This window comes from Ptychodera flava, chromosome 7, assembly GCF_041260155.1.
Source record: "Ptychodera flava strain L36383 chromosome 7, AS_Pfla_20210202, whole genome shotgun sequence".
NCBI classification, from domain to species: domain Eukaryota; kingdom Metazoa; phylum Hemichordata; class Enteropneusta; family Ptychoderidae; genus Ptychodera; species Ptychodera flava.
The window spans coordinates 9,148,659-9,161,534 of NC_091934.1; the positions used below are offsets into that span (position 1 = coordinate 9,148,659).

General features: G+C 39.0%; 1 protein-coding gene across 1 annotated transcript in view; it reads left to right on the top strand.

Annotated features, from left to right (window-relative positions):
• LOC139136713 (tumor necrosis factor receptor superfamily member 3-like) overlaps window positions 1–12,876 on the top strand; it is a 57,001-nt gene continuing 44,125 nt past the window's right edge. Inside the window, exons 1-2 of the mRNA XM_070704526.1 lie at window positions 1–218; window positions 4,714–4,917. Coding sequence (XP_070560627.1) covers window positions 4,873–4,917 — 45 coding nt within the window. The 5' untranslated portion in view covers window positions 1–218; window positions 4,714–4,872. The remainder of the gene's footprint in view (window positions 219–4,713; window positions 4,918–12,876) is intronic.

Below are 12,876 nucleotides of genomic sequence, written 5' to 3' on the forward strand. Positions count from 1 at the left end.
AATACCGATCGATAGCCGTAATGTCAACAAGTTAGTCACGTTACATGCATGGTGGCGGCCCACCAGTTGCTAGATGTTTGCGTTCATGTTTTGACTCCCATAGCGTGGTCGAAGGAATATTACATTATATTGGCAGTAATCTGTTGGTGCTCTATGGTCGCTTGTGAATAGGAACGAATCCCTGCCAGCCGACGGTGTACTGTCTACAGCGAAATCAGGTAAAGTTTGCCAAAGTTTCTGAACACCGTACAAATTACGTGTTGCGTATGTATTTGCACTACGCGGTGACCTAAATACGCCATGTTTGAAACGTCAGCCCTCAATCAGAGCCCGTTATAAGATAATTTTTAATATGGATAGATCCACAAGGCTGCTGGTACAGATGTGTCCAGCACTCATCCAGCGCTAGTTTGTCTTGTATACATACGCAAAGTTTGGCGACGGCGGTCCCCTAGAATTGTGTGATACGACTTGTTCGTGCGTATGTACCTTACAACAAACCACACCTGTAACTTAGCCAAAGTCCGTTTCATCTCCTACATAGTACGAACGCGTTGTCTTGGATATATCTAGAAAGGTGCTGCCTTCAAGTCTTCCATGAACAGCGACTGTTTTGCTCATTTCTCTGTGAATTCATTGGAATTTGAGCTTCACATTTTACATAGCGATAGAAGGAAATGTTATCTTTAATACACCCCATTGCGGAAATCGTGGCTGTGCAGTACAGACAGAGAGCAAAGCTCAATCACTGTGTTTCTCTTCGCTATGTGAAACGCCGCCTGCTGCACTCTTGAAGTCTTATAAAGTGCCTCACGTCTCCTACCTGTCAGATACTGCCTTCAAACTGCCAATGTTCATGAAAATGACAGCATACGTCAAACTAATTCAAGCGAACTATTTACGTTTACGCACGGTCCCTCCGGAGGGACCTTGGTTTACGTAACAGACATGCCAGGGTTTTCCGGTGTACCATAGGAGCGAATTTCTTTCCCACTTCACGAGTTTTCCGGCAAAACAAGCCGTCGTTTTCCTTAGCGATCGAAATATTTACGGCCTTTTGCCGTCTGAAATACGATGCATGGTCGCTCTTGGGGTGTTCAAGCAAGCCTGACATTACATGTATACGCTTATGTACTTTCAAATTACCACCTAATACTGTCACTGTTGTCTTCGAGAAATCTGTCATTTATTATTGTATACTAAGATCGTACACAGTTATTTTGGTGTGAGCATATATCTTTTTGACTGCAGTGACTGAGGTATTTAAATCGCCAGAATAAAATATATCCCTCTCACACATCAAACAAACGTCATTACATAAAAATGTAGGGAAGGAGTATTTGTCGCTATATAGTTTATTTCCATGCTGTGCGGCGATAATTAAAATTCAATCGCCTAAAAGGCACACCGTCGTGAATAGCTTCTGGAAGTGGCCATTCATTTGTTAAATCGCCAAAGTTTAATTGGGCGCTAATTCTCCCATTTTGATCCGAATTTCCGACTTCGGGTCTAGTCTGTTGTAACTCAAGTATAACCAGCAACAAATGTACCGTACAAAAGTTATCATTACCCTAGTGAGCGGGAGTTTACAAAGGCTCAATCATCGCCCATGGGGTGTCGCAAAAGTTAAATCTCCAGGCCTTGCCATAAATGCTCACAGCAGCCCGTAAATACGAGTTCGGGTGAAGAAGTATAGCTTTGCTGTGACAAATATCCAGCAATCAAGAGTGGGAGCTCTTAAACTGTCTTGCTGACAGGTTTAAAGAATTGCCGTAAATCAAAGTTTGTGTGTGAACAGCCGACGGTGAGATTCCTTAGGGAGTCTCCTGTCAGCACACAATTTAGCAAGTTAAACGAGACGATAATTTACGTGCTTTCAAAATGGCGAGAGTGAACTTCCCATTTTGCTGACCTCTGCGGTTTTTTTATTGTAAAATTAACTTTCAATATTACTTCCCCCTACGCGTTTCAAGATTCATAAATGTATATGGCCTATCCATTCCACTATGATTTGGTCAAATGCGCTTACGCTAAGAAAATGGATTACTTAAGTTAACATTACATTCGAACATACAGTCTAGACAATGGCATGAAAATTGGAAAACACCGTGAAATTTTCAATTCCAAGGTCAATTTGCGCGCTATTAAACTGCAGGTCGGTCGGGTCACGTGATCACGGAATGGCATGTTTTCCGAAATTCAATTACACACCGGGTTGCCGCCTGCAATACTGAGCTACATTCCACGAGAGCTCCTTTGAGTCCTTGTTCTTCAGATAGTTCACAAACTCATTCCTCAACTGTGAAATCGTAGATTGCGACTGCTAGGGTGAGGTCGCCTCACTGCGCGCGCCAAAGAGCTTTTAGGTTAAATACTAAAAGCCTTTGTCAGTCAGCCATAATAATGCAGGGAATTGAGTTCACCGGAATACTCATGCTTCAATTTGCTTCAAAGATAAGTGTTACCTGAAGGTAAAATTGAACATGTCACCTTAATTACCCGTATTTGTGTAAAGGTTACTTTCGGAGATTAACATTTGAAAAAAAGGTTATCGTTCGACCATAGACTTGTTTTCATTCCTATCGTAAAAATAATTCATCTTCATCATTTGTACGTGTTTTTTTACTAGTTTGTACAGCAAATGAGTACAAAAAAAGACATATCTGATGTGCATATATTAGTTCCTTCTGTGATAATGCGCTGTACTTTGTGCTTTGTACGACACTCTCTCTTTTTTTTTTTTTTGAAAAAGATAAATTTATTTCAACATAGTCACAAATAAAACAAATCTACATAACTGTGAATGCGTTAAAATTACAATGCGTCTTGTGTGAAAAAACAAATAATTAGCTGTTTGATTACAAAGATCATCATATGAATGCATTCAGGATGCATTTTTCTCCTTCCAGTCTTACAAGGCTTGAAAACTTTGTGACACTCTCTCACTGTGAAGCAATCAAAAGGGCGCCATCTTGTGGCAACATGGTATGCCCGATATTAAATCAACAGGTGTCAGCAGCCGTACATGTGTTTGTTTGTATTATTGAGAGCTGCGTTGTAAACATCTGCTCTAAGCTTTTATCAATGTTTAAAATCAATAAGCATGTTTACCATCATACTGTATATAACAGAGCTATCGAATACCCACCATGGATATCGATATCAGTCATGCAATATTTGCAAACACATATACACACATGTCTATACATGTAAATTGACGTATTTGTTTAAAACTATATCATGGGCATGGAAAATAAACATTGTATTATATACATGTATAATAAGTAGATAGTTTGTCAGTTAAAAATAGGTAGCTGGAAAGGTATGGAGGGGGAAGGACACACAGCTAGGCAAGCAGTCGGACAGGTAGACAGGCGAATAGACTAACATATTGATAGAATGATAAACAAGAAGACAGTCACAAGGGATATATATATATATATATATATATATATATATATATATATATATATATATATTACAGATGTTCTCGTGGGAATTTACAGTGCACGATGCTAAGAGCAGAGAATTATGAATAAATACAAATTACTTCAAGTACAAGAATGTGTGTTTATATATATATATATATATATATATATATATATATGTATGTATATATATAATATAAATAATATATGTATATAGATATGTGTGTGAGTGTGTTTGTGTGTACTTTATCCATATGTATCTATCAATCCATCCATCCATCCATCTATATATACATATATATATATATATATATATATATAATATATATATATATATATATATATAATATATATATATATATATATATATATATATATATATCGAAGTATACAGATGTCCCCGTGGGAAATTACAGTGAGATATATATATATATATTATATATATATATATATATATTAATATATATATATATATATATATATATATATATATATATATATATATATATATATATAAGTGTAAGCTTGCATACACAGGGTTTTACTACATGTTCAGTGGTCGCGATATCACTGCCAAGCTGACAAGACCGTGCTTGTATGATGCTTGTGGGTAGACAAGGACTTAGCTTATTATAGAAACGCTAAGGGCACAAATAGAAACAGAGTCGGAAAGGCAACGTCAAGGTCAGGCAGGTCAGGCAGGGCGAGCGCAGTAAATGATTTGTGACACATCCATACTGACCCGGGGCTAGTGTACAGCGAATTGTGCTATGCAATATTTATTTCATCAGCAGTAATAAAATTGACCGAGTGAAGCGTTCACCCCATCCAGGAAAATAAGTGAGACTCGTGTGACGCAGGGTACCCACGGTCTATTGAAGCCCTACTTTTATTCAGTTGAAATAAATTTTATCAAGAAATTTTTGGCGACAAAGTGCATTTTTCCCTTTGAGCATATTGAAGTTCGATATTGAAGTCGCGGGGCCTTTCCCTCTGTGAGCAATTATTTTAAGAGGCTGTATTTAAACTAATGGCAGTGGCGCTGATGGTTTATCGCTCTAGCTGGCGCAGCGAGGTTTTATTACTTATTTGCGTATCCGTGGAGCCTCTGGGAGAGAGATTTTCCCCTGACTAGGTAGCCCTGAAACGATCGTAAAATTCTTGTCCAGCGCGGAGGGAAGGGGGTGTTGCTTGAGAGCCAGATGGTGTTTACTGTGCCGAGAAACACCACTGTATTGAATCGTGAAGATTTACCTCTATGCGTCTATTGATATGTAAATTACAGGTTCTGCAGGGTCACGACGCGGGAAACGTCATCGTTGGAGAGAGCAGTTCTGTTGCACAATAGACGCGCCTGCGACAACAATATACACACAGCATCAACCGGCACGGAACTCCAGCGAGCTTTGCTAAGTTTTCCTGCTTTCGCTCCTGACATGAGATTATGACGGTCTCCCATCCAGTTTGTTTGTTTCTCCTGGTAGTCGCGGTAAGTAGGAACATTCAGTTTTTTGAGACTATATGACGCGATCGACAGAGAAAAAGAGCGAACATGTCAGCGTTGAGTGTATAGCGGACAAGCTTTATATATGTGCTGCTTCATTGCCCAGCCACTCACAGTATCAAAGGCAGTCCTGTTACACGTTTCCAACAACCATGGAATTTCGGTGCACTTTGCCCGCTAAATATGCTGCTGTAACATAGAAAATATGCGCCGGCATGAATGGCCATGACGTAGCTTAATTCTTGTGTTGCATTGAACCTATACTTATGTAGCCGGCTTCTTCTATTCATTCATCGAGTTTCGGTCCCCGTTCACTTTCAAACTACAGCGTTTTTCCCGCGCGTCTCACACCTTTTGTTTTGATCCTTTCATCGCGCCACGCGCATTGTGCATGAGTTATTGTCCGCCCTAAAAGGCGGTTCGCGTAATAGGCGGGAAATTTCAAAGATTATATCTGTCGGCTAGCTGAGGTCCTTCTTGTGGCGAGACCATGAGAGAGTTGATAACATTTTCTCATTACGTACTGGTGGTTTTATGGATTTCTGCCAGCCCGGCGATTTACTCGTAAATAAGTGACTATCATATCATACCCAATTAGCGGACACACATGCGACATCCGTAATTTTCTCTAGGTAGTACTGACCCAGTGTTTCCGTTCACGCAAATCCTGCGTATTTTACGCAAAATTGTTCGGAAATACGCAAAAAAAATCATGACTGCGTAAACAAACACGCATTGAGAAATGCCGCCCAATGAGACGACGTACTTGACCCGCACTACATTGCCTGAACGTGGTTCAATGCCGGACAAAAATAGAACATATGCACCTGCTTGCAAGTGACATTCATCATGATATTGCAACATTTTAGACTTTAGCAGACCGCAGCACTTTATGCAACATTGTATTTCATCAGCACAAAACATGTCAATCAGTTCTGTACAGACAATGGCACTACAGATGCAAAAAATTCGAGAATCAATCGAGTCTACGTTGTTGGTAACACAATACAGTTAATGGTCATTACGTCGCATGTTATTTGGAAGTGTCTACGGGAGACCATTTAGACTCTGTCGGGTTGCATTCTTGAGAGGTCCCGCTGGACTTTGAACGGTATCTGCTTTTTGTTGGCCCTTTGAAAACACTAATTTCGTAGTCAGAAGGTATTCTCTTTGAACATGAACTCATTGGGCTGCTCAACGATCATATACGGGACATGCATCACGGCATGGCAAATGTTCAGCTACACCTTGAAGCCCCCAGGTTGTTGTTTTTTGTCAATAGAGCATGCGCATTACAGGAAACCCCCCAAGTTTTACAGAAAAGACTGCCCAGCTCACTTCAGATACTGATTCCTGCCGTACGCATTTTGAATACATTTTACGCAAATAAAAACTCAGTTGCGTAAAATCGTACGCAAGTTTTGAAATTGTAACGGAAACGCTGCTGACCATTTTGGTGATTTGAATTAATTGTACAATGAATACTATATCATGTTTTAGTATCGATTTGTAAGAGATCCAGTATTTCGTTGGGCTCGAGTGACATTATAAATATGTTCGGTCACACTATACATAATATTAGTAATGCTATAGGCCTACCCTATGGTTAAAAATAACTGATAGACTTAATATTCCAACCGGTTACATAAATGTTTGCTTACTGGTTAGAGTAAACATGGAGGTAGCATGGAGTAAATCATGTCATAATATGCTCTCACAACTACGCTATAACCGTTTAGGATGAAACAGCTTCGCTTCTACCTTTATACTTACTGTCTTCAGGTGGAATCAGACCGTTTATTATAGCATCATTGCATAACAGTAGTAAGCATGCAGTGTACAAATCTGACCCTACTCTTCAGATCGCGAGCTGTAGTGTAATACCTTTGTTCTGTGTGTTGTTCAGTCTCTGAGGTTCAGCTAATTAAGCCTTCTGCCTGTTTCAGTGTTTGATGTTTTCATCTTCAAAATGAATATTGGAATTCTTGAGACACGCAATATAAGACAACATTTTTGGGTTAATTTTGTTAAAATTACCGTGTTCAATCACACTAAGCTGATGTCTGAGCATGCTTTCAGCAGTCAACAAAAATGTCAATATATAACTACTTGTTAGTGATTTAGTTATCTGTTTCCCTTTTCCGTGACATGCTTCAAGAGAGCCAGGATGCACAAATTTATTTGCTAAAAAGGGAGAACGAGAAAGTACACGTGTACAGTTATTATTTTGGAGAGTGGTTTAAGAGCACGACGGAAATGGAACGACACTAAATGTAGGTCAAGAGATCGTCCCGTTGTAAAATGGCGGGAAACTCGTCAACGTTTGTGTGTGAGACGTGACACGTGATAGGAAAATATTTACTAATACCATATTTTAGATTTATTGGAAACTATTTTTCGCTATATGGAGTACAACTTCTTGATCATAAAATAGGCAAAGAAAGCCGGAGTTCTTCACAAAAATGATGAATCGAGTGTCGGAATTCTGAGATCGATTGCCAGCAATGCGATAGAACAAGCACGACTTTCTCGAAACAGGTTTGATGAAATAAGGAGGCGATAATATCAAGAGGCAAAGTAAATATTTCCACTCTACTAAGCGATATGGCCGATGCTGTTTGCGAGATCTTAACAGCTGCACTACATGTTTATGATCGCGACTAGGTAGACGAGCTAAACTGAGTGTGTTTGAAGAGCGACGAGTGTTTTCCGTCGCCTATGCCTCTTCTCAAACATGAAGGATTTATAATTTCAACTGAAAGCTCGAAGTAAAGTCGTCAAAAAAGTGTCCGGTACGCTACAGAATTTGAGTTATCTGTTATGTTCTTTGCTGACATCAATCGATGAAATAATGGTCGACTTGTGTGATTCTTGTTTGAAGCATATGAATATTTCAATTATTTTCAACGTGAAACCGAGTTTACCTGTCAAAAAGTAATCGCGTGAATTTAACTAAGTCTGTTGAACATTCTTATTTGAGGCCAGGACTAATGTGATTATGATTTTCATATCACCAGCAACATGTCAGATAAACGCAAAGGTGCACATATCTCATTGATAATTTCGTTTGCCATCAACCCGACAAAGTACTTGTTGTCTTGCTCGCGTACTTTCTGTCGGTCACCAGACATGCAATGCATGCGTATTGAGTTAATATTTTACGATAAAAAGCAGCAGCGATCCCATTTCCTCAAAATATTTAGAATCTATAAGAATTTAAAGCCAATGAATTCATAAATATATGGACATTACAGAAATGTTAATTGACCTACAGATTGTAGACTTTTGCTTCGGAATAATAATTCGTGTACATTGATATACAGTGGCCCTGAATACTGCTTTCAGCAAATTTAGCAAAATGTTAAAGTAGTATTTCAAAAAAATGTATTGATTATCATAAGAAAACTGTCAGATCACAGCATACTTTGGTATTGTAGTCATATGTGATGTCCTTATATGATGAGTTAACTGCACACAGTGTTTTAGGCATAAAATGCCCGAAAACGTAGAATGATATAGGAATCTGCACGACTAGCTCAGGCAAGCATCACATTATGAATTATTTTTGACGTTGCCAAAGTTTAGCTAAAACTTTCCGAGAGAGCGCTGTTTATACACGTATACCTCAATAATTATGATGAGGCTAATGCATTTCCCGATGACACCATGGGGGTAGGGTGGTTAATGAAGTAAGTAAACTTTGCTCAGGGTCCTGTGGTCCCAGAAAAGTCATGTGGGAACACGTCGAAATGATCTCCATTGCTGTGGTAATTTTGAAACACATGAAATGATTAGTGTAACATAGGCCTGTAGTGTTCAGTTTGCCTGAACACCAATATTTTTGACCTTCGATTTGAATTCTCACTAACTATATCCACAAAGTTTCCCAGCAAGCACACTAACTCTGCTTATGACCTTTCAACTTTTCCTGATCATCGGGTCAGATCCCTGACATTTTATTCCTGATAAACTTGCCACGTGCTACATTTGCCTTTTTCATTGAAATGAGGTAAACTAGTTTGCCAACCATTCGATTAAACGTCGATAAACCTATAAGCTAATACTATATTTTTCTAAAAAAATGATGGTACCGATGATTTTTGCGTTTTTAGTATGTTAGGTCGGGGAAGGGGGATTCTGTGGTTTCAAAGAATCAACTCTAATGTAGAAACTATAATTCATGATCAATGAGACGCTTTCGTACAATGTAAGGACTATGTGAGACTAAAAAGACATCACTTCAGGAAAGAAAACGAGCCTTTGCACCAAGCACACGATTGCCCGAAGGAAACGAGACAATGAATGGATATACGGGCGGAAGGATTTATGGATGGGGTCAGTGAACGAATAAAGTCTGCACTTCATTAATAAATGGAGTGGGAATTCAGTGACAAATGAATGGTTAAGAATTTCATGAATAGATGGATAGTCGAGTGAATTGTTTATGAATGTATGACTGGATAAAGATGGTGTGAAAGACAGAAGTCATGAATAAGAAATCATGTTACTGCAATTAGCCATGCATTCAGTGGAATGTATAGCCGCTGATTCAAGGACTTCGAAATGTCCAGCTCAGCCCAGATTAAATCGTGTTTTTACGGTAATGCATCCTATACACATGAATCACATTGTCAAAAGAATGCAGTTTTGATTTCTGAAAGTGTAATCAGTTCGACTTGAGCAGCGTTTGATATCAATCATATTAATGGAGCCGGTTGTTAGGGCCCAGCCCTTGTACTTAGGAAAAGCAATATTTGAGGATATTTTTAGGAATGGTCGATTTGTTTCTTCTTAAAACCAGTATTCTCCCATTGTCAAGGCTATAGTTCCAATAACATTCAAAAAAATAACAGGATAATAAAAATGAGGGAAAAGAAGGGTTTGGCATTAAAACATTTGGTTTTAACCATATGTAATGTAAGTGGTGAGCAATGACTGTTGCCTAGCAACGCCCAGGAATTTACTTGATGATAACATTTGCCAACAGCGAATACTGTAGCCACACTACTTTAGAAACTCTGGTCATTGACGTAATAGGACAAACTTAGAGTTGAACTTGTGATGATATTTATCAAAATCATCTGTGCTTTTGGACATTAACATCCACACCCCACTGAACAAAGGTGACAACAAAATCAACAATATTTTTGTATGCAATGACATATGATGCTTCTTAAGTATAACAGAACAAAATTATCAAAACACCTGTACCAGCTTTCTTACTTCAAACGACAGCGGCCGAATTGAAAATTCGGTTATCCAAGCAAAATCGCATTCGGTCGTTTAATGAAACGTAGTCAACATTGAGAAAGGCTTGCTTCCTGAAGAAACGGTCAAAATACACAATAACATCATCGTCAAATCAAGGAATATGTCATACTGCGGTGTATCTAATGATTGAAGGCATTATATGAGAGAGAGAAAAGAGAGAGAGAATTGTACGGGCAGTACTAGGGAAGGTAAAAGAAGTCACATAAAGTTAGTAGCACAAATGTATAGATCAGGGACAGAGGAAAATTAGACAATCACAGCCAGCGACGATAGATATACAAGTGGAACCCGGAGACGCACAGACAGACATACATACAACAAAGCATAAGGGAAAGTTTTTGTACCCTGAGTTTGGTATAAAGAGGGCTAAGGGCTAGGTGAGCGATACGAAATATTGATTTTAAAGTTTGCTTACTCTGTACACTGCGAGAATCATTCAAGCGCAGTGTAGATTGAATTCACTTCAATATGCTTTCATTTTTGCTTTCTGCCACAACACTGACTCCTAATCCACGATTTCTAGAAGCAGACTATATTATATCATATATTCCCACGCGACAGGCAGCATTTCCATCTCTAATGGCAGACTTTTTTAAAACTTATTTGTCAGCCCGGGGCAACCATATCTGGGTCATGATGAGGAATAAAATGAAGTGACGACTGATAAGCACATGTGTCCCCTGGGAGGTCATCCAATTTATGACCGTAATAACAACCTAAAATTGTTAGTTTTGATGTCCGCATGACATTTTCTGATTGATGAAATCTCGACCCTTGCTGTGACGTAAACGTAATTATATTCTGCTAATGTTTGAGGGGAGCAGACGACACGCTGGCTTTGTGAAACTTTAGATTTTCCATACCGTCAGTGGCCTTATGAAATTATCAGTGTGCCGCGCTGATGTTTAAGGTAGACTTCGCCTCGGGACAGATTTTCGGACTCTCAAACCTTTACAATTCTGAGGTCTAGCACTTGTGGGGGCTAATTTTAAAGCTCGCTTAGTATTAAACGTCAGTTTTCACTTGCTTATTTTTTTGACAATCGAAATTTAACTTTTCCGCTTAGACTCAACACAGAGTTGGCGACCACTTTGGATTTTAAGTGTAGGTAAATATCGGGTAATTTGTTTGTTTAGTACCTGAGTTTACACAATTATTCTTGATTTCGAAAGCTGGTGATGTACAGTTACCTTATGGAAAGTTTGGGCAATTATTTAATTTTATATTTCAAGGCGCGTACTACCTTAATGTCGGGAGTCTAGATTCTGGGTGAATGATGAAAAAAAGGTACTCGTAACAGTAAAAGTAACAGCCAATACACAGAGCAACCTGACAAAACAATTAAGAATATTGATTTAGAGAATGTGGTGAAAGAATAAGTCATACTACAGTTTCAGGGGTCGATGAACAGCCGTACCAGCTTCAAGATAGAGCCAAAGTAATCCCCACTCAGATTTAACAGCGCCTTAACAAAAGTCACGTGGCCTTCTCATTGGCTGTCGTGTGATTTCTTCAAATCGCGGAAAATTCCCCTGCATCGGTTTCGCGCCAAAACTAACAAAAGTGGCCTCCGCCCCGTCAGTCGCTTAGGAAACGGATGATGACGTCAGTTCGCGTGACTTCCCTGACAAGATGTCTTTGTTCTACATAGCAGGAAACAAAACCACCTCTCCCAAAAAACAAAAAATCCCCCCTCAAAAAAAAAACTAACAAAAAACTCCCCCCCCCAAAAAAAAAACCCCAAAAAACCCCATAAACACAAAGAAAACCCCGGAGAAATTCCTAAGTGTGAGATCCTTGATAATAGCTTTTGGAATCTTGAAAGGAATCACGGCGCAATTGCACATTTCTCCACTGGTTTGAAGTTTTCGTTTAATTTAGGGATGCATCAATCAGGCCCGGTAATTTTATTGTCAAGGATGGGTGCTGTTTGAAGCGTGACAACAAATATGGACAAGCAGTCTCGGGGAAAAAAGGGAACTTCTGATATTTGCTCATTTGATATATAATGTTAATACATACTTATCTGTTATACTATCTTGTTTTACAATTTTAAAAGACTGGTTTCATCCGATACGGTAGTTTCCGTGGCACCGTTAGGCCTTTCTACGGGAACTTAGACTTAAAACTAATAAATAAAATCGGTGAAAGCTGGTTTGAGAGATAGTAAGCTTGTGTATGTAAAATTCAAGTAGGTCACTTTGACCGTACCGGATGAGGGTCACTCTGCAAACAATTCAAACGACGTTACTAACTAGTCATATATTTTGAAAGATGAAAACTGCTCACTTAGTCTGAAGAGGTCGGAAAAACTTACTTTCCTGGAGTTGAACGCAGAGGGCCTTTCGATTGTGCAGACCTAAAAATCAATCCGTGTGACTGGTCCACGGAAATCACATAAACAGACGGATTTGCTGATAATCGAATGCTAAGGCAGAGTAGCTAGAAAGACTGAGTTCGGATAAATTCGGCATTAACGCCGTGCCAGAAAGGAAAAGTTGAGATTATACAGCATCTAAACAAAACCATACAGACTGGCAAAATGATTGATGAAGTACTTTAAACGACGGCTACGCCAATCCAAAACTATTTTTCGCCATTTTAGCCATGGCGGGATTTCTCCTTAAATCCCATCTGACTAAGAATTTCTGACGTCTCAATCGAAGTAATGCG